Consider the following 21276-nt stretch of genomic DNA (forward strand, 5'->3'; position numbering starts at 1 on the left):
ACTATTTTCTCAACCTCCCCACTCCCACATAACCGATACATTATCTCCTTTCCAATCACTCATCGGTTTCTCTCATCTCCCTCTCGCTTTTGTTCTCAACACCGGTAAGGTCTCTCTCTCTCTTCCTCCCTCTCGGTTCTCACCTTTCCCCCACTCACTCCCTCTCATTGATTTCTTGAATTCATCAAGGTATCACACTCTCGCGTACCGATTTGGAGTCGGAGTAGGGAAGGCTTTCGAACTACATTTGAACTCTTCGAGAAGGTAGTCCAAAACCCTATTTCCATACCCGAACCACATGCATTTAGGACGTTTTGAATGTTTTAAATGCTGAATAGGTTTTGTGATCATGTGTTTATGTTGAGTATGTTGTCGGTGGTGACTGACAGTGGGTTCCGACCCCTTTTTGACTGATCAAACGATCTCCTTTTGGTACGAAATTTTAACTGTGTAAACTTGGGTGTGTCTTCTGTTTGGTGTGTAAATTTCAGCTTCATTGGACGTCGGATGATTTTATAATGATTTTTGTAAGTAAACTGCGCAGTTCTGCGAGATGTATGTTTCTGGGTGATGTGTTTTTGTGCAATGGGTGTGAACCTGGGTGTTTTGATATTATGATGTATGTGGGTGTGTTTGGCCAAGGGATGGCTCGGAGGAATCAGCGTTTGGTTCGAGTGTTTTGTGTGTGTTGGCCGAGAGTTTTAGGGTTTGGCCTAGGGTGGTGTTGTGGAGAGTTTTGGAGGGTTGATCTCATGTTTTCGGGTGTGTTTTGGGATGTAGAATGTGTGTTGTGAATGTCGTATAAGGTTTGAGAATCGTTGGTTGGGGGAAAACTGGTGTGCACTTGATCGGGCCAGCGGCCGAGGTGCCGAGCCAGGGCCGAGCCAGACGCCGAGACATGTGCCGAGCCAGGCGGCCGAGACGGTCGGCCGAGGTGCCGAGCCAGGCGGCCGAGACGGTCGGCCGAGGTGCCGAGCCAGGCGGCCGAGACGGTCGGCCGAGGCGCCGAGCCAGATGCCGAGCCAGGCCGAGACACCGAGCCTTTTCCGAACCTTTTCCGAGCCAAGTGAGCCGTTTGCACAAGGAGGGTATACCGGGAGTACGAGTGTTTCGGGTGTGTGTCGTGTGCGCGTCGTGGGTGCGTGGTATGCGTGTCGGGTGCGTGCGTGGTGTGTTTCGGACGTGTGATTCTGTGTGCTTGACTTATAGGATGTTGTTAAGTGTGTGTTTGTGTAACGTGCTAGATATTGAAGTCATCCACGTAGAAAACATGCATTGTTGACTAAGTCTCGTCTTCCCTGAGTCTAATCATGATTCTCATTTATCTTTCAAAAAGGGTGAACTTCTGCGAGGCAATTGTGGTTGAAGAAGGAAACTGTTTAAAAGCTAAGCAATTGAGGTGGGCTTTTCTACCCTACTATTTTGTGGGTTATCTTTAATACGGACGCTGTTCCGGAAATGTTTATGGAGATGAACTGTTTGTCTTGCCAACTGTTTTGTTTTGAAACCTATCTGAAGTGGTTTACCACATATGTTTAATCGAATTCGGGTCTGTTGGGCTGCGAACCCTCAGGCTAGTGTACACGAGATCGGGAGCCATCTGAGAGCAAGTTGGCCGGTCTAGTTGACCTGGGGTGTGGCCACGCCCCTTGTCACCCGTTGGATCAGATAGTGTATGATGGTGGGAATAAGGGTGGCAATATCTGAAAATGACTGCGCAGTCGAATTTATGAAATATGTTTTAGTGTACTTGGGTTATTTTCTTTACACTTAAAACCCCAAGGTTACACTGTTATGGCATGACAAACTATGATTTTGGCGTGTGTCCACTGAGTGCAATAAGTACTCAGCCCTGCGTGTTGTTTTCTTAATGTGCAGGTTGAGCGACGATGGGGATGACGGATGTTGAGCAATTAAAGTCAAAATTGTGTTTTTACTTTGCCTTTTGGATGGTGTCGTGTCGTCATACCCGGCATTATCTATCTCTTGGTCTGTTCCGCTGCTTTGTAATCCGATACAATGTTTTCATTTAAACTCTGTTTACTTTAACTTTAGAAATGTCGCTACCGTACATTGTTTTGAAGTGAACTTCCTCTAATTAAACGTTTTCGGGTCAAGTATTCTTGTTCTCCCCTTTCTTCCCCGCTTCTTTATTCCTCCCCTAGTCGCGGTCCACCGTACTTCCTATCCTTAGGAAATGCGGGCGTGACACCTGAGAAGTCAACTAAAGCTCCATCCTCGGCCATGTCACCTTCACAAATGCGAAGGTGTGTAGACATCTTTTCCCTGGGGTTCTCCCAATGCCAAACATCCCCATTACCATAGGCTACATAGAGACAGCTAGGGTCCATGAGAATTATCCCACACAGGCCAGTTCAAAAAACACCTCGAAGCAACAATTACAAAATTCAAGTCCTGCACACGGTTATATAAAACCACATAACCATTGAGAAATCCAGCTGCAAAAAAGTTGTTGCAGCTGGAGATCGCCAGTCTACGACAGGCAGGAAGCCGACAGACAAGCTGCCGCTTCTTCTTTTGACCTAGGTCGGGATAGCCGATGTCGAGCTTAGTAAACTGACCCCTCCTAAAGTTCAAATGAACGTAGTACTGATCCATGAATCGACCATCCCATGTTTGGTCTTGCTGAATGCGCTCAATTTGCCAAATGAGTCTACTCAATCTAGACCAAAAATAATTGACTCCCTCACTAGTTCCAAGCCGAAAAACTACAAGAATATAATTGAATTATAAAGAACAAAACCCTAAATCAGACAATCAAATCTTAGATTCCAATATGCCTAAATCATCTATTAGAAATGCAGTAGATTCAATGATCCAAATATGCCTAATCACCGATTCAAATACGCCTAAATCAATTAATCAAATACACTTAAATTTCAAATTCAAATACGCCTAAATCAACGATTAGAAATGGAGTAGATTCAATTATTCAAATATGCCTAAACCAACGATTCAAATACGCCTAAAAAACGACTCAAATACGCCTAAATCAACGAATCAAGTAAGCCTAAATCTCATATTCAAATACGCCTAAATCAACTAACAAAAAATCAATTTATAAATCTAGTTAAATGAACAATAGCTGGAAAATTCAACTAACAGAAAATCAATTTATAAATCTAGTTAAATGAACAATAGCTGGAAAATTCTTCCAATAGATATGGAAGCATGGTAAGGACCTTCACGGCAGTAAACATCAGCAGCATACTCGATCAACATGTCCTCTTGGAGGAAGAAGGTAAATCATTGAAAGTAGTGACGTGACCTAATGCCTCATCCATAATCTTCCGGATCAACTCTGGAACGGTATCCATTTCGAAAGGACTAGAGACGAAAATGCGTGGGAATTTTGGATATGAAAAGGGAAAGAAACAAAGCGGGAAGAATATATTTGATATGGTAGTGAAAAGGCGCCTAAAATCGTTAGTCGTGGGCAAAATCGTCATATATGGGCGCCATTTTAGTTCCATTATAGGCCAAATGTTGTAAAATATTAGAATAAGACGATATAATTTATAAATTTTCAAAACAAAAAAGCCCAAAACGGTGAAATGATTTATCATCTAAAAAATCAAAAAAGTTCCAAAATCGTGGAACGATCTATCATATTTTAAATCAAAATCGATAGGTCTTGAAACAATTTATATCTTTATGATTTTGATTTAAAGATATAAAAGGACAAAATCGATGAAACAATTTAAATCATCTTGAACCAAAATAAAAGGACAAGATTTGATTTCAGATAACAAAAATCTGTGTGTAGCTGTCTCAGATCTAATTAATTTAGCTTCATTTAGCTAAATAGAGATGCATCATCGACATCAAGAAATATCAAGATCGATATAAAAAATCAAAACTTTAGAAGATAAGAACAAAAATAAATCAAGAAGGACTAATTTTGGATATCGAAAAACATTATGCAGTTGTCTCAGATCTAATTAATTTAGTTTCGTTTAGCTAAATAGAGATGCATCGTAACATCAAGAAATATCAAGATCGATAACAACGAAAGAAAATAAATCAAGGACTGATTTCAGATATCGAAAAACAGTATGCAGTTGTCTCAGATCTAATTAATTTAGGTTTATTTTGCTAAATAGAGATGTATCATCGACAGAAATCAAGATCGATATCAAAAAAATCAAAAAATTAAAAAAACATTAGACAAAACGACATCATTTGATTGAGTTTGAAATCCGCACATTTTAAACTGGGTGCCGCATTAGCATGTGATTCATATGAAGATGAGGGATGAGATAATTGCAAAAATATCAAACTTGAAATGTGTGTAATTAGACCATAATTTGACCATCATTTTTATTTATTTGAAAATTTGCCCAAGAAATTAAAGTAATATAGGTTAGGAAAGGGCTAAGCTAGAGAAATCACAAAACAATTTAAGTATGATAGAAATTGTCCGTCTAAGGAAATCATAAGCAGTATATCAATCATAAGAAATATATAAGTTCATGTATTTAGATTAAGAATTGAAAGTTAATAAAGAAAATTAGAAAGTAGATAGAAACCAACAATAATTCGTGTATTTACATGTAAGTAACTTGTCATATTGTCTTGCCATGTTTTGCGTAATATGTCATATATATATAGTCTACATAAGCTTTAATTTTTTGGAAAATGTTTGTTAGGGAAAAATTACGAAAATCTCAAAGTTGATGTAGTGAGTATTTGGATTAAACAAAGCTTAAGGAAAAAAAATTTTAAATTTTCGTATTTACAAGCAAATAATATAAATTAAAAAATATCAAAAGTTCGTATGTTGCGCTGAGCCGTTGATTCTCACAATTCACTCTATTAATATAGGCCATTTAAATGTGATTTGGTAATTTTATATAGGGGTGCAAATTTAGTTCTCGGGTTACGGGTATACCCGATCCCGACCGAATACCCGGCGGGTTTTGGGTACCCGAAACCCGAAATTATGGGTTTGGGTACGGGTTTGGGTAGTTAATGTTAGGATTTTTCGGATTTAGGGTAGGGTACCCGACTACCCGATTAATTAGTATTTGTGATAAGTATTTTTTTTGGTAAAGGGCCCATGGCCTTGTAGGTAAATTTAGGGTAAATTTATTTACATGTTTATTTAAATCTTAAAAAAATATTTTAATCTCTTTTGAGTTTCAATTTATGCAAAAAAAAATTCTAAAATTAAGTAGTGTCTATTTGTCTAATGCTTATGGTCATATAATCATAATCTAGAGAAAGCTAAAATATTAAAATTGAAGTTTAAACTTTTAATAATAGTCAATAAATAGTAGTATTGTGTTATTTTAATAATTTCTACTCTCATCACAATATAATTTATATAAATAGAATAAATTTGAAATATAATAATTTCGGGTTTATGGGTACCCGATTAGTTAGATTTGGGTACCCACATCGGGTATTAGGGTACCCGATGTCACATACGGGTCAGGTATTGGGTATGATATTTTTGAGATTTCGGGCGGTACCCGAATATTCGGGTTTGGGTACCCGCATGTACCCGAATTTGTAGGCCTAATTTTATAAGTTCAACACATTGTTTTTAGTAATATTAGTTTTCGCAATAAAAATGAATCTATGCATTATATCACCTCTATATACATAACTTATTTTTATTGTAAAAAATAAAAATATTGCATTGGATGTATGAAGTAACTATATTAAGAATTAAATCAACTGCATTCGAAGAATATGGATCCACATTTCGAGAAGCATACCTATTTTTAAATTTTGAGAATTATTTATAGGCAAATAACTCTTTAATCTTTATAGAACTCCGATAAATTCTTCGGAGATGTACAGCACAATTTATTCTTTAGAAACATAAATTAGCATAATTAATTGGAATAAAAGAATTTACGTCTGAATTTGTCACTATATACGGCGAATATTTAAAAATTTATAGACCTCCATAATTTTGTCAAATTAATAAAAAAAAATTTCGCAGATATAATATACTCCGCAGGATCCTCTTCTAATGCTTATAACACCATAATCCAAAACTAAGACTAAATCTACACCCTTAGATTTTGAAATGAGTGGATGAGATTAAATCTCACAAATTTCAATAAATAGTAGATAAAATATCAACAAAAGAGTAATATCGTCATTATGTTATCATATGATAATTTTCATGAGTGTTTTTTTATATCAACATAGTGTATTACAAATATCAACAATATGACATGAGAATATCAACACAAGTACAAGAAAATATCAACACAATTTTATTGATATTTTACCTACCCTATATTGAGATTTTCCATACACTAAACTAAGACTAAATCTACACCCTTAGATTTTGAAATGAGTGGATGAGATTAAATCTCACAAATTTCAATAAATAGTAGATAAAATATCAACAAAAGAGTAATATCGTCATTATGTTATCATATGATAATTTTCGTGAGTGTTTTTTTATATCAACATAGTGTATTACAAATATCAACAATATGACATGAGAATATCAACACAAGTACAAAAAAATATCAACACAATTTTATTGATATTTTACCTACCCTATATTGAGATTTTCCATACACTATATTGAGATTTTTTTTTGCATTTGTTGATAAAATCTACTTATCAACATGTACGAAAATTGAAATATAATTTATCAAATTTCATCGCCCGAACATCATCGGAACATATGCAATTGAAATCTCGTTGGAATCCTTATAAAATTATCTTTAATTTGATATATTTTTTGTGAAAAAATAATTTATATCAAGTGAGTTACGAAAATTTAAAGTTTTGAGATGATTTTGACGAGAGAGAATTGACATTATTAATTTTTAAAATTTAAGATACAATTCATGTGGCATTATCACTCCCCATACTCCACAGACCAAGTTTTCGTTACAACATCACTTCAGCATTGAAACAAAGATCTTGAACAATCTTTTACATTGTCATAAATCAAACATTGAAACCAAAATTGCCATCAGGCTGAGTTGAGTTCTTCAAACACATAATTAATCCCATCTCTAACCTATGTCTATACTATTAGCTATAAACCGAGTGAGTCCTCTTCTGGAAGGTGTTTCAATGGCGCTTCTCGATTTCTGACTACTCATCAGCGCCTCTCATAGGACTAAATGATCGACTATAGTTAAAAAAAAAAAACTCAACTGCTTACTTTAGGGGTCTTGAGAAGATGTACGCTCTTCACGAATCCTTTGCCAAACTCACCCACAGCTTTTAGTGTGTCGAATAGATCTTTATCCTCGTCAATGTCATCTCTTTCGCGCTTCTGCAGGCATTGGGTTGAGAGATTAAGTTGCTTCTATCAAACAAAACTGAGATGATAATGAATTAACAGAATTTCATAGTACCTTATTTCCACATGTAAGACCAATGGCGTCGCCTCCAAGAGAATCACACCAAACCTTAAACGTGTCAGGGAACTCTCTCTGCATCATGGCACAAAAAAGGCATTGTCATAAAGACGTAACACAGTCAGAAAAAATGTACGCAATTTTGTTACTCGCCTCAATTTCGGAGATCAGATATTTTTGTGGATCGAAGCCCACCATCAGCTTGTTCTTCAGCTCGCCCAAGTTCTTTTTCATCTCTTCCGGCAGTAGGAAGGGTTGGAAGGCTTTGCCAGCTTTCCCTCGTATCACTTGCTTGCCTACACAGAGTGACGTACAATTACAACCAGAACCAGATTGGGATTTTACACTATATGTTATGAAAGGATCCCTCCATCAACAAACCTAGTTTTACTTCGGATGGGAACATAAGACGGTTTGGATAGGGGAGTTTATCCCTGTGCAGAAGAACTACGGCATTGTAGTTGTTCAGAGGTGTGCAGAAAAGGCGCTGCAAGAAAAACAAATGCATATTTATATCTATCCATCACGAAAAAAGCAAAACAATGGAGAAAATAGTATGGGACGATGCACTCACTTCCCATCCATATGCATCAAGTTGATTCTTCATAACAACGTTGGTCAAAGAATTTGCACTGCTGGTTGCATATGCGGCCAATCTCTTAAGCTCCTGGCACATCAAATAATGACAATTTCGAAGACAATCAGAGACAAACAAGATTTCAACTTCAAATACTCAATAACAAATACATAAATAAAAATCAACTGTGTAGAAAATTGTAATTGCAAACAAAATAGAGTTTGTAGAGCTACTAACTGCTACTGTAGGCGATTGCATGGTCCAAGCTTCAGATTCCTTGTCGTAACTAGTAGCCAGAAACATAGCAGGCTTAGCATTATGCATATTCCCTTCGTATTGTTTTCTGTTTGACATGAAAGATTCCTGAACAAAGATAAGATGTATCAACCAAAAATTCTCCAGAAATGAGAACATATGATAATAAATTATAATTGCAGCAGTTACATTGATTTCTTTGCCATCATCAGGAGTTAAATCGCCATTGATGTCCACAATTAAAGGAGAAAAACTCCAATCGTACTCTGACAACAAACGTAGGAATCTGCAGAAAATAAAATCATCAGATTCGGATTAAAACAATTAACTGAAAGTCAAAGAATATAAAAGAGCTGAAAAACAGTGGTACAGATATCCAACTACTTAAGAATGCAAATGATGTAACAACTACTCCAAACAGCAGACAAAGTATTCTTCATGTTACAAATGATGAAGGGCACATGTTCCTTTCGAAGCCAGTTTCCCAAATCGTTTCCTTCTTAGAGACTATAACATCAAGTATCGTAAATTATTAGGCAAGTTCAACTAACCGCATCAAATTCTAGACTATCAAAAGGTCCAACTACCTATGGAAGCTATAAGCAAATCCAGTGAAGCAAGGAGTTGGCAAATAATTCAAACCGCATCCAAGAAAATGTGAAATATGTTTCATGTTATGAAAGAGAAAATCAACCTCAGAAATCCAGTTATCCTGGAGCATGGGGGTCTGAATGGTAAAGGCTTCAAAAACAAGTGTGCAACCAAAAGCTCAATAGCCTCTTCAGGTAATGAGTTCGAAAATAGATGTGCAGACACCCACCGTTTCGCAAGCCTACAAATGGAGAGGAAAAGATTACACATGTGTGTAAATATAAAAGACTGAAAGGGGAGGGGGTAGGGAAAAAATTTACCTGACAATAGGCCCATAAATTGGATAACGGCCTCGTAATCCATCAATCATGCTAGAATGTTGACTACGAAGAAAAAGTTTTTTATCGGCGGATAGTACATGCTTCGTCTGGCCACCTACAAATAAAAAAATAGTTGAAGAACATTCAAACACCCAAAATGTAGCAATTGATCAGGATAAAAGGATCCATTACCAAGTTTTTTCACCAAGCTTAAACCTCTCTCGTGCAAAATCTTGAGACGAAATGCATACCCAGACACAAAAATATCTACATCATCCTCTGTAGCTGTGCATGTAATCCCAAACTTCGAGTGAAGGCTGTCATGCAGTTCATCGGATAACTTAGTCATACACTCTGATATAGTGACAGAAATCAAATCAATAATACCAAGTACCAACCTTTCTGCAATTCTGAGAAGGAAAGCAGTCTTGGTCTTCTCCATAGCTTGCTCATCCATAGGCCAATTTCCAGAACCTTCCAGCTATAATGAAATCAATGTTAATGTCAAAAAGTTGATGCATAAGAAACCTAGACATAAATAAACTTTTCTTGCCTGAATCATAACTTCTAACGGCTGTACACATGTTGCAGTATGCTTTTCCAGCTTTATTCTAGCGCTTTCCTTTATTGCTAATGGGTGTGGAACAGGGGGGAAGACTGACGTCAACCTAAATGCTGTAATAAATGTAAGCACAAAGCAATTTTTAGGAACAGAGTAGTAGTGGAATGCTCTCTAAGAAACAGATATGGAATAAGTTACAAGGAGAAGAGGGAGAGAGATCAGATATATAGATGGTTAATTACTTGAAATTTCTTTCTTCATTTCAATTTCTATCCATTTCTCATTTTTTAAATGCTACCACTGCAAGTTTCAGAAAACTAAATACGCCATTGGACTAATGTTTACACTACAGAATTGGATCAGAAAGCACCAACTTCACCGGTAAATTCACTCAAGAAACCAAAAGGATGGGCTCCTTGTTTGTCAAAGCTGGAATCTATACTCTAGGGGGGCTGATAATTGTTTAGAAGTAAAAATTGCAATATGTTGATAAGCTAAGGGCTTCTTTCCATGTGCAATCTAAAATAAAGTTGGGGATATTTCGGAATACATAACCTAAGAAGCTTTCTTGACCATGGTAAGCTGGGAATAGAGGACTCGCAGATTCTACTCAGCAAAAAGGAAATACTCTAGTTTTTTACTTGGGTATTGTAACTTAATCTCTATATTTCAGAAAAGGTATGTTTGGCCAGCATGTAATCATGTGAGAGAAGTTAAATCAGGGGAAAATTTGTTGATATTTAATTTATCTCTATTATAATAAAGATTTTTGACAAGCATAGAACATGATAGAATCCCAACATGGGGTAGGGACATAAATCAGGACAAGAACCTGAATCCAGAGGCTGTACACTAGATATCCTTAGGGGAATGTTATCAAGAAGTCGCAGATGCTTCGACAGGTCATCATAAGCCTTCATTAAACTTCCAGCGTGGGATACAGGATCTGAAAACATATTACAGTTTTCAATGATTTTACTGTCTTCAAGCTTCTAAAAACCATTACAAAAAAACTAAGGAAGGCAACACTATACCTTTGTTGTCGTGGCGAAGTACAAAATCAAGTTGATCTACAATCGTAATGATATTTTGTTTTGGAAGGGAAAGATGCCGCATAAGAACATGCTCACATATTTCCTTTATGATAAGATGTTTTTCCCATGCTTCGTGCTCCCATACTATAATCAAGGATATGCATGAGAATGTCATTTTATTATCATCAGTACTCCAAATCAGCCAAATATGTGACATAATTCCTTACCTGCAACTTCTGCAATTTTACCATCACGGAACCATCTAAGTGTAGATTTATCCCCCCAGAAATTTCTAAATTCCAAAGCCTATTTAAACATAAATATCAGGTGAGGAAACGAGTTGAGTTGAAAAAGAATATATTCATGCTATCCTACCACAACAATGACATAAAGTGACCACAGAGAATAAAAATGATGTAAGGAATTGTGCACCACCTTGTCTTTTTCTTCAGGACTCGGACCCAGAACAGCCTGTTTGAAGGCTTCCTCCACAGATCCAATTGCGATCCCAACAAATAAAGGTTCACCATCAAGCATAGATAAACCCTAAATGTTTAAGCAATCAAACCAAGTTTGAATGAGCCATATCCTTTAGGCACAATAAGAAGTATCTCAAGTAATAATTAATCAGCACCATACATTCTCAAAATTACAATCGGAAGAAGCATTTCTCCAGAACACTCTAATGAGCTTGGTTCTTCCTCTCAGGGCTTGATCAAGGACACACAATACCCTCTGCTCATAAGACCTCCAACATTCATCATCCAAGCAATATCCAGAAACATGGAAATCATGGTTGTCCTTTAAATTCAACCTAAAAGGTTCCATGTGAATTTTCATCAAACTAATAATAATTAGGTTAGATGTGAATTTTCATCAATGTTTACATCATAATCAAAAAGCAATATTGCATATGAATGACCCTATCTACTCTACACAAAGATGCTAGTTTTTCACCCAAAGCTGTTTGATGCCTAGTTATTAATTTGCAGCTTCAGGTATGAGATGATTATGCTGTCTGAATTTGCCTCTTTATCTTTGAATCTTTGACATAATATAAGCCAACACTTGCCCAAAAGAATATACTATTTGAAAAAATGACAACTGCGAAGAAAACACAACCACCATACATGTATGGGTTTCAAAAATATTACCTTATGCAATAGTCATATTTGGCGGGATAATCAATATTGGTCATGAAAATCTCATCAAAACCTTCATACTCACATTTATCCATGCAGCTTAGCGCTACAGCAGCCTCATCACGTAGCTAAATACAAATTTTAAGATCTCTCATGTTAGCAAACATGACATGGATATGCCAAACACAGATTTAATCACAAAATGAAGGTACCTCTTGGAAACCACTAGGTGACAATCGGAAGGCCGCATTATAGTTGCCACATGGATCACAGATCATAACTGGAAATGACTGCAACTGTGTCTTCCTCTCCTGCAATCCAAAGAACAATTGAACTACTAAAATGAGGAAGTGAAAGCAATGACAACACTTCTTAAAATACATATTGTCTAGTATTAGTAGCAGGGAAAGATAGGGATTGTTTCCTCCAGATATTCCCTACAGATTATATTTTAGTTGTTATCTTTGTTTATTGCTTTAAGAAGTTAGTAGTTTATTAGAGATAGCTTTTATCTATATCCATTAGAGTAAAGAGTCGAGTTAGGAGTCCTATTTCAGTTGGGAGTTTGATAGTAGATGTTTAAAATTAGGGATTTTGTCCCTATGTTTTTATTGTCCAAAAATATATTTTGAGTTGGTCTTATTCAGCGGAACAGCCTCTTTAGAAGAGAAATTATCTTTTTTTTTATTTCTTGATATGTCATTTGATTTCTTTCATGTTTGCTTTTTTCTGTCTCTCTGTTCTATGTTCCAGCTAGTTTCTAGCATCCTCACTCTTCTTCCCTCTTAGGGACACTACATAATAAGTATAGGATCCGAAGCTAAAGGAATTTTGATAAAGAAGGCATCTTGTGCATGAGAAAAACTATTAGTCATAAAGGAGAGAGGAAACAATATCATATTGAATTACAAACAAGAAGCATCCTCCACATAATAATAGCTTCACAACAAAGATAGTGGGCACAAATTTATGCAAAAACATCTTACTTACACCCTAAACTGCATATAGCCACTTCTACAACAAGTAAAATTTGCACAGATATCTCATTAATTCAAAGTTCTAATGGTTTGTTAGGCGCTCTACATGTCTAGGAGTACTTCATACTTCTAACTAGTAATTCTACAGGATTTAGCACAAAGTTGCATGACTAGATAGATCCGAACAAAAATGATATCTGGCAGTATGAGAATACCGTGTAGTATGGATTCAAGTGAAAGGTGATTAGTAGCAATTGAGATTGAGCATAATACCTTATTTGAAACATTTCTTTCACCTTCAGGCTGAAAGAAAAGTCCACTATCCCATACTTTGGAATTGGCTGCAAATAACACAAAGGCAGTTATTAAATGCTTTAAAATGCACAATATTTGGTTTAAGTCTCCACCTTCAGTAGTGCATATGAATATCATATGCCAAAGAAGGAATCTGGAAATTCACGGTTAATGTTTTCATGCTAATAGGCAGGACATTTGCATTAATTATAAAAAATTACATATGTATTAGTATGAGGTAGCCGAAAGTAATATTTGATATACCAATGAAGTCCAGAGTGATGCGCAATATCTGCATTGCATTCATTGAACTACTGATGCTATTTTTGCCAGACTTTGTAACGAGGTACGCTGTAATAACAGTTATCATGAATCCACTAAGGCAGTCATGGACATACAGAGAAGCCTTCCGAGCCCAAACCTACATATCACACAAAAATACAATGGCTATGCTTAAAAAATATACCATCACTAAAGAACGAGAGAAAAAAAATTGAATGGAAAAGTTACAAGAATAATAATTAATAACATTATCAGCTTATCATACTTTCAAAAGGATCAATGCCTCCCCCAATTCCTTGCATCCTTTAAAAGTTCTTTTAATGAACTCTGCATTTTCCTCAATAAACATGTCCTCCAGAATACTGTTGTTGTACTTGGGGGTTGCTGTTAAAAGAAAGGATTTCACAAATTTATGATTGACCATTTAAATAAAGTAGAAACTTTTCACAGCTATAATACCTTGATTCAGGGAGCGAATGTTGTTCCTCTCAAAGCTCAATTTTGAGAAGGAGAAAAGAGAGGGTGCGGTTGGAATTATTTTCACAGAAAATGCTATATTATTGGATAGTTGTACAGCTGATCGATTGACATGCTAGTGATTCGTTAGTAACCCGACAGAAATCAATAACCATAATGAAAGCATAAATAAAATATACTCAGGTGTTCATACCTGGATAAACAACCAATAAAGGCTTGCGTGCCTCATTATGCAAAGCTGACCATTCTACACCTTTGACGAGAGGAGATGACTTCAAATGCTTCTTGATTATACAAAGATAAAGAAATCTTTTCGCATGGTAACGATAGTTTAGATAGTCTTTCTCATGGAAGCATTCCTATCAAGAAACATAAGAGACAGCTCAAATTTTTTTCAATGATTGCATAACTGTTTTCAATAAACGTATTGTAGAGGTTCTATCTTTCTACAACAAGAAATGTGTTGAGATGATCTTAAACTAAAGTTAATTGAAAATTTCCTACAGCTCAAAGAGACTAAAATTGCCTATTTGTGGTGAAAAACTGAAATTTAAGAACCTTAGGCAGGCGAAGAAAAAGATCCACGCTAACGTCTGGCCTCGCAACGCATTGAAACGAATAACTCCCTCCAATTTCTACAGACTTGGGCTTCCTGAACTTGAAATCCACTTTATCAGCGCCGACGTCTCGAACAAACCTCGGTGCTACATTTGCTGTGACCTATTCAAATTTGCAGCAATAATCAAAGTAAAAATAATAGAAGCATCACTAAATTCAATGAAGCAGCAAAGAGAATGTTACCGGAAGGCCGTCGGGGATGCTATCAACGGCATCTCTGATGGCTGAAACGACGCCGTCTACAATTGAGGTGTTTTCTGGAGTGTAATCCAGCTGCACCTCCTTCAGCAGCTCTCTAAACTTCAAATCGGTGATTTCTGCTGCAGAAGCCATTGCCAATACCAACCAACTCTACAATCCTTAGCAAATCCCACTTCACCTTAGCATTCAAGGCCAATTTCTGTGTCTTGCTAATAATTGGGCCTTCGTGGGCTAGGGATGAGCATCGGCGTTGGGCCTAGGCTGGAGTAGATGGGCCATCGGGACGTTGGGCTGGGCTGGAGTGTAACAGTACTATCGGTTGGGGAGTGAGAGGCAAAATATTCAAAGAAGAGAGACTGAGAGGATGTCGGCGTGCAGCCGTGCAGGAGATGTAGGAAGAGAGTTAAAATCGAAATAGCATGTTCTTGTAATTGGGTGTTCTTATTTGATGTAGCATAAGTTTTAGCCTATTTCCGAAGTTTTTTTTTTAAATACTGATTTTAGATTTATAGAAATAATATATAAGCCTCTTGGTTTATGTAATAGGTACTCCCTCCGCGATTGGGAGTCCCGTTTTTTTTCATTTCGGTCAGTTCGCTAGAAGTTTTAAGTCCATTTTTACTATAAATAGTAAAAGGCCCACATTCCACTAACTTGTTCCGGCGGACCTACACTTGTGAGTTGTGAGTGGGGTGCCCATGGAACAATTTGAAAACGACTATATATATTACTCCCTCCGTCCACGAAAAACAGGGCACATTTATCATTTTTTGTTGTCCACGAAAAATAGGGCACATTCAAAAAGGAAAGTTTTCAACAACTTCTCTCTTACTTTTTCCATTCTCTCTTACTAATAATATGGACCTCACATTCCACTAACACTATTTCTCTCTTACTTTTTTCCCCTTCTCTCTTACTTTTTTTTTCCTTCTCTCCTACTAATAATATGGACCCCACATTCCACTAACATTATTTCACTCTTACTTTTTTTCCTTCTCTCTTATTTTGCCAATTCTACATTAAAACTCGTGTCATTCACAAAGTGCCATATTTTTTTATGGACGGATGGAGTACAAAGTCAGATGGCATTCACCTCTGCTTGTGACCATATTTCAGTATTTTTTCCACCCACTTTTTTGAAATTTTTTTAAAATTTATGCAGGCTATAAATGGATTTCTATTAGCGGAGGATGGAGTATTAAATTTTGATAGTCATGTTTATTTGAACTCGGATAGCATTTCAAAGTGTGATTCCACCTCTGATGTTTTTGCTGAAAATCTGAGATACATTTAGTTGAATTTTTAAATAAATTGAAAGTGTTCTAAAACCCTAGATAATAAATTGTTATTGAAGGTTGATATGACGTTAAAATATTAACCATTGTTAAATGATCACGTTCTGTGGATAAGTTTGAATGGTAATATTAATGTAAATTATTACTCCCTCCGTATGTAAATTATTACTCCCTCCCTCCCATGTTATTCGCAATTTTCATTTTAGGTCGTAAATTTAGAATTAATTTTTTAATATAATTAAATTAGTATTTTAAGTGTAATGAGAATCACTTAATAAATGAGCTCTTAACTTAAACTAACATATTAATTAAATGCATTAATTCTAACTAAACCCTAAACCCTTAACTATATCTCACCATGAAAAGAGTGTTCCCCTAGAATTAAAATTTTGCCCTTTAAACATTCTCTGCTTTACACTAGTAGTACAACATATCATCTCCTGCCTCTCACATTTTGATCAGTTTAGCCACTGTTTATGAAAATTATAATTTGGTTTATAGAATTTTTTTTGCCTTTTCTTTCGGCTGCAGGGGAGCTGAGATCATCATCGATGATCGATTTCCCGATGGTTTTTGTCAAGTTTTTATCTCTTATAAGGTATGTCTTATTCTCCACTAACAATAAGGTATGTCTTATAAGGTATGTCTTATTCTCCACTAACAATACTTCAATCATTTTTTGCATTAAAATCCGGACTAATCCTAAAGTCCATATTGTCATGGGATGGAGGGAGGATAACCCTTCTTTTTATCCACGTTTTTGGGCTCGCTCGCTTTGGTACATTTTCCATTGCAAAATTAATTCTATTTCTATACGTATCTTTTTCGATTTTGCTTATATTTGGAAACTCATTTTTCGGATTTTTTAGAAGAATATTTTGTCCCAATTATTTTTACATAAGCAAAAGTATTCTGTATTTTCAGAAGTTTTTTGGTTTTCTATTCTTTTGCTCATTTAAGCTGTAGATTTCGAAACTCATTTTTTCGGATTTTCTGAGAGAAACATCTTGGCAATTGAATCAAACTCAAATATTCTGTACTTTTATTCTAGATCTAATACTTGGAATAATTAACAAGATATGAAATAATCAAACGATGAAACTGGCAGAATGGATTTATACCAGATCAAAATAATAATCTCAGCAACTAGTTGTATCGTGCCATTTGAAGGAAAAAGCATAACAATTTAACAATCTCAATAGAAAAATGAAACAACACCACAACCACAAGCTTATAATTCCCACTTTTCTTCTTCTGCACCATTTCCAAGCTTAGCTCTGTACAGTTTGGAAAAAACAAGCAAGTAATTAATGTTATGAATTGAAAGCTATCACACATTTGGTGAAAATTTGTTCAGGCTAACAACGCTTACCTCTTGAATCTCCTCGCCTTTGGATTGCTCACCTGCACCGCATAAAGAAGCAGGGATGAGAAACGAGGATTTAAGTACTTGTTTATCTACTTAACCGAACAACATTTATAAGATTCAATCTTATCTAATAGTATGATAAAAAGACCTTTTACTCAAATACATAGGGTCATTGTCCCGAAATTAAGTACTAGTTCATATCTATGAGTACATGGTTTTTTGTACTTTAGAAATTGCAATGCAAGATTCACTTACCTGTTAAAATCAAGATAATTAATTTATGGTAATTTGATGCAAGTAGTGTTGGAAAAAAAGATGATTACCTCCCTCTTCTGGAAGATCTGAGGTCCACAAAGTAAGATTATCCCTTAGAAGCTGCATGATGAGAGTGCTGTCCTTGTAGGATTCTTCGTTGAGGCTGTCGAGTTCTGCAATAGCTTCATCAAAGGCTTGTTTCGCAAGGTGGCAGGCCCTGGCAATGGTAACATCCATATCAGTACCAAACACAAATTTTACAGTGAACCTTTCAATGAACGACCAAAATGACCAAAGGAAATTTCCTTTGACAGTGTCTAAAACCCATACTAACTGTGAAAACATGATCAAATTTTACTAAATACTACTTGATACTATTAGTGTCGTTTTACTTTTGTTGCAACTGTTAAAATGTGAAATTCATTTCAAAAATATTTTACTCCAATTTTTGTAACATAAAATGATGTATACTTAAAAAATCAATGAGAGAGAGAGAGAGCAGGCACACCTTTCAGGGGAATTCAAGATCTCGTAGTAGAAAACAGAGAAGTTAAGGGCCAACCCAAGCCTAATGGGGTGTGTAGGAGCAAGGTCAGTGGAAGCAGCACTAGTGGCAGCCTGAAATGCAAAATCAAGTCCTCAAATTATAAATCATGTGATGTATCAAAGTATGACGAAAACCTATGAACCCAGAAAACTATCCATTAAAACAAAGTTACTGAAATATACAAAAGGATTTCACTTCAATTGTAATTTACATCTAGCAGTTACTGAATAGCAAGAAACAAAAAAAACAGACACAAGAAAAAGTAAGTTAAAAAACCAACTTCGTACGCCTTGAGTGACTGGTCTGCTGCCTCTTTACGATCATCTGTACTCTTGAATTCAGCTAAATAGCGGTAATAGTCTCCTTTCCTTAACATATTAGAAAAATGTATTAAGCTAAAAGCAACCTACTAAACAAAATGATAAACAAAGTTCACAAATCTAAGTCATTAGAATATTGAACTGAAAGCAAAGTCAGCGAAAGTGGAGAACAAAAGATGCAGGGGTGTTCTTACTTAGATGCTAGATTCATTAGTGAGGAGGGAATATCTAAATATGCACTTACATCTTGTAATAAAAGACTGATGATTCTCCTGTTGAGGAAGATGGAAGTAGATGGTCATCAATCACCGCAAGTATGTCCATGCATATCTTAGTGAGCTCATCTTCAACCTGTTGTCTGTAACTCTTTATTCTCTTCACATTCTGCTCATGCCCCTTACTCTCCTCTTTTTGCTCAATGGAAGACAAGATCCGCCAAGATGCCCGCCTTGCACCAATGACATTCTTGTACCCAACTGAAACCAAATTCCTCTCCTCGACGGTCAGCTCCACATCCAATCTCGCAACTTGTTTCATTGCTTCCACCATTTCTGGGAAATGAACATAGCAAACAAACAACGATGGTCATCACATAAGAAAGAAAAGTTAAATAATGAAGCCCTGAAACTCTTAGAAGATGCAGAATGAAATAAAGCACACCCTAAGCTTTAAAGTCAGCCATTTCTACACAAAATCCGGTACAGTACATCCACATAAAAGCTATTTAAGGTGACAAAGATAGTCATTATATCCTACTTAAAATGAGTCACCTAAAATTTCTACTCTGTCTAGGTTATCAATAAGGCTCTTGGTTGAATAGCATATTCAAAGTTCAGGAATATTCTAACAAAAATATTTCTATAACTCAAAACTTCCATTGATAACACACTAATCTCAAAATTCCTTTCAATATACATACATAATTATGAATGTATATGTAGACGCTTTATCCATACACCTCAAACAAAATGACTCAGGTAGATCCATGGTACAAACTAATCAACTAATCAATAGCAGTGTCCAGGACTAGTGTGAAACAGCAAGCATTTATTACAAATAAATAAATAGAGCTGCTCTACTCTAATCCAACGCTAATTAACAAATATAAAACCAACCAGATACCAGATTCCCCAATCAAAACCATCAAACCACAAATCAAGCAAAATCATCAGATTCGGCTTCTCACAACAGAAAATCACTCAGATCGAAAATTCACCAAAACAACCACACGCTAAAACCGCAATACACTAGCATAACGATCCATCAAAACAACATCTACTTCTCTGTCTAGGTTATCAATAAGGCTCTTGTTGAACATCGTATTCACAAGTTCACATTCCTTCGGACAACCTACCATTACACCAAATATGTCTACAACTCAACTTCCATTGGTAACACACTAATCTCAAAATTCCTTTCACATATACATACATAGGTATGAATGTATATGTAGATTGTAGACCATTAATTTATACACATCAAACAAAATGAATTAGGTAGATCCACGGTACAAACTAATCAATAAAAGTTTCTCAGCACTAGTGTGAAACAGCAAACAGCAAACATTAGTATTACAATTAAATAAACAGAGCTGCTCTACTCTAATCCCACGCTAATTCACACAGATAAAACCAGCCAGAAACCAGATTCCCCAACCAAAACCATCAAAAACAAAAACCAAGTGAAAAATCATCAGATTCAGCTTCACACACCATAAAATCACTCAGATCGGAAATTAACCAAAACAACCAAACGCTAAAGCCGCAACATAACAGCAAAACGATCCATCAAAAAAAACCTCTACTTCAGTCAAAATCAAAATCACAGTAGCGCGAGAAGTTTACCATCGTATCTCTCAGCTTGCTCAGCGAGCCTCGCCAAGTAAACCTGCTGCTCTCTCTCCTTCTCCATCTCTCTCTCTCTCTCTGGATTCTAAGAGTGGAAAAGCGAACTGCACGATCTTTTATATCTCTCTAGAATCAGTCGACTTTTATGGCGTTGTTGGTGGAGGTAACTGTATTGCTAGAGTGAAAAACTGGGCGATTCATCTCAGCCGTCCGTTTGGGAGATCGAGCACGCTCACAGCCGTGGATTAAATGTGAAACTGCGCCATTGACCCTTTTGACCTCAGTCACATATCGGCGCATGCGATTGGCATCTAAATTATTGCTGCTTTGTCACCAACGAGTCATCACAAAATAGCATATTATATTCATATATTTTCAAATAAGGAGTATATTTTTAGCATTGTAGATTTTTATAAGACAACAATAAAGTCCAATTCCATATTATTATTAGCTGATGGAGAGGAGTGTCATTTCTTTTTATATAAATAGTTGAGGTATTTTTTGGGTATGAAATTAAAGAAAATTAGTGTTAACAAAAAAATGAAATGACTTAAGTACAATGAGACAATAAAAAATATGCGACTTGGCTAAAAAGGGGTGGAGTGGAGAGATAATTATGTAAGTATGTGAATCGTGCTTGTTTTATGTAAATAAATTGATATTGTAAAATGAAAATATAAAACGTAGTGGTGAGGTGATTAAAATAATAAAATGAATACTTATATACTAAGAAACAGTAGAATATAAAGCTACAATGGTAGTATTAAATTCTGAATTTTACATAAAAGTCTGTACTTGTTTAATAATGATATAATTATTGCTACTTTACATTTTTAATATTGTTGAAAGATATGATTCGATGTGTCTATACTTTAATTCGATTTTATTTGGAATGATAATTATCATTCCAAAAATGTCGACCAAATGTGGATTAAACGATAGTGATACT

General features: G+C 35.8%; 2 protein-coding genes across 2 annotated transcripts; both read right to left on the minus strand.

The window, feature by feature from the left end:
- Positions 1-6879: 6879 nt before the first annotated feature.
- On the minus strand, positions 6880-14866 carry LOC121759921 (nucleolar protein 6-like). Its single transcript, XM_042155496.1, has 26 exons — positions 14677-14866; positions 14434-14595; positions 14069-14234; positions 13858-13974; positions 13664-13782; positions 13381-13537; positions 13096-13163; positions 12058-12156; positions 11858-11973; positions 11343-11517; positions 11139-11249; positions 10931-11009; positions 10704-10847; positions 10502-10615; positions 9661-9782; positions 9506-9588; positions 9300-9424; positions 9108-9222; positions 8891-9028; positions 8386-8482; positions 8179-8304; positions 7939-8031; positions 7746-7851; positions 7518-7660; positions 7362-7439; positions 6880-7279 (listed from the first exon to the last, which is right to left on the minus strand). Exons 1-26 carry the CDS (start codon positions 14824-14826, stop codon positions 7154-7156), a joined length of 3129 nt encoding a protein of 1042 aa, XP_042011430.1. The 5' UTR covers positions 14827-14866; the 3' UTR covers positions 6880-7153.
- Positions 14867-17074: 2208 nt separating this feature from the next.
- LOC121762966 (14-3-3 protein 7-like) lies at positions 17075-20482 on the minus strand. Its single transcript, XM_042158992.1, has 7 exons — positions 20325-20482; positions 18725-19031; positions 18441-18528; positions 18122-18231; positions 17682-17830; positions 17362-17393; positions 17075-17266 (listed from the first exon to the last, which is right to left on the minus strand). Exons 1-7 carry the CDS (start codon positions 20389-20391, stop codon positions 17261-17263), a joined length of 759 nt encoding a protein of 252 aa, XP_042014926.1. The 5' UTR covers positions 20392-20482; the 3' UTR covers positions 17075-17260.
- Positions 20483-21276: the final 794 nt, after the last annotated feature.

The sequence above is a fragment of the Salvia splendens genome, chromosome 13 (genome assembly GCF_004379255.2).
Source record: "Salvia splendens isolate huo1 chromosome 13, SspV2, whole genome shotgun sequence".
NCBI lineage: Eukaryota > Viridiplantae > Streptophyta > Magnoliopsida > Lamiales > Lamiaceae > Salvia > Salvia splendens.

What these genes read in the sequence shown, in the direction of transcription:
- LOC121762966 (XM_042158992.1), bottom strand. Translation starts at nt 20,391, where the DNA reads ATGGAGAAGGAGAGAGAGCAGCAGGTTTACTTGGCGAGGCTCGCTGAG. An exon ending in GCAAGCTGAGAGATACGATG is followed by an intron (nt 19,032 to 20,324) that starts GTAAACTTCTCG and finishes TTCATTTCCCAG; the next exon opens with AAATGGTGGAAGCAATGAAA. An exon ending in TCAGTCTTTTATTACAAGAT is followed by an intron (nt 18,529 to 18,724) that starts GTAAGTGCATAT and finishes TAATATGTTAAG; the next exon opens with GAAAGGAGACTATTACCGCT.
- LOC121759921 (XM_042155496.1), bottom strand. Translation starts at nt 14,826, where the DNA reads ATGGCTTCTGCAGCAGAAATCACCGATTTGAAGTTTAGAGAGCTGCTG. An exon ending in CATCACTCTGGACTTCATTG is followed by an intron (nt 13,164 to 13,380) that starts GTATATCAAATA and finishes TGTTATTTGCAG; the next exon opens with CCAATTCCAAAGTATGGGAT. An exon ending in TGTACAGCCTCTGGATTCAG is followed by an intron (nt 9,783 to 10,501) that starts GTTCTTGTCCTG and finishes CATTTATTACAG; the next exon opens with CATTTAGGTTGACGTCAGTC.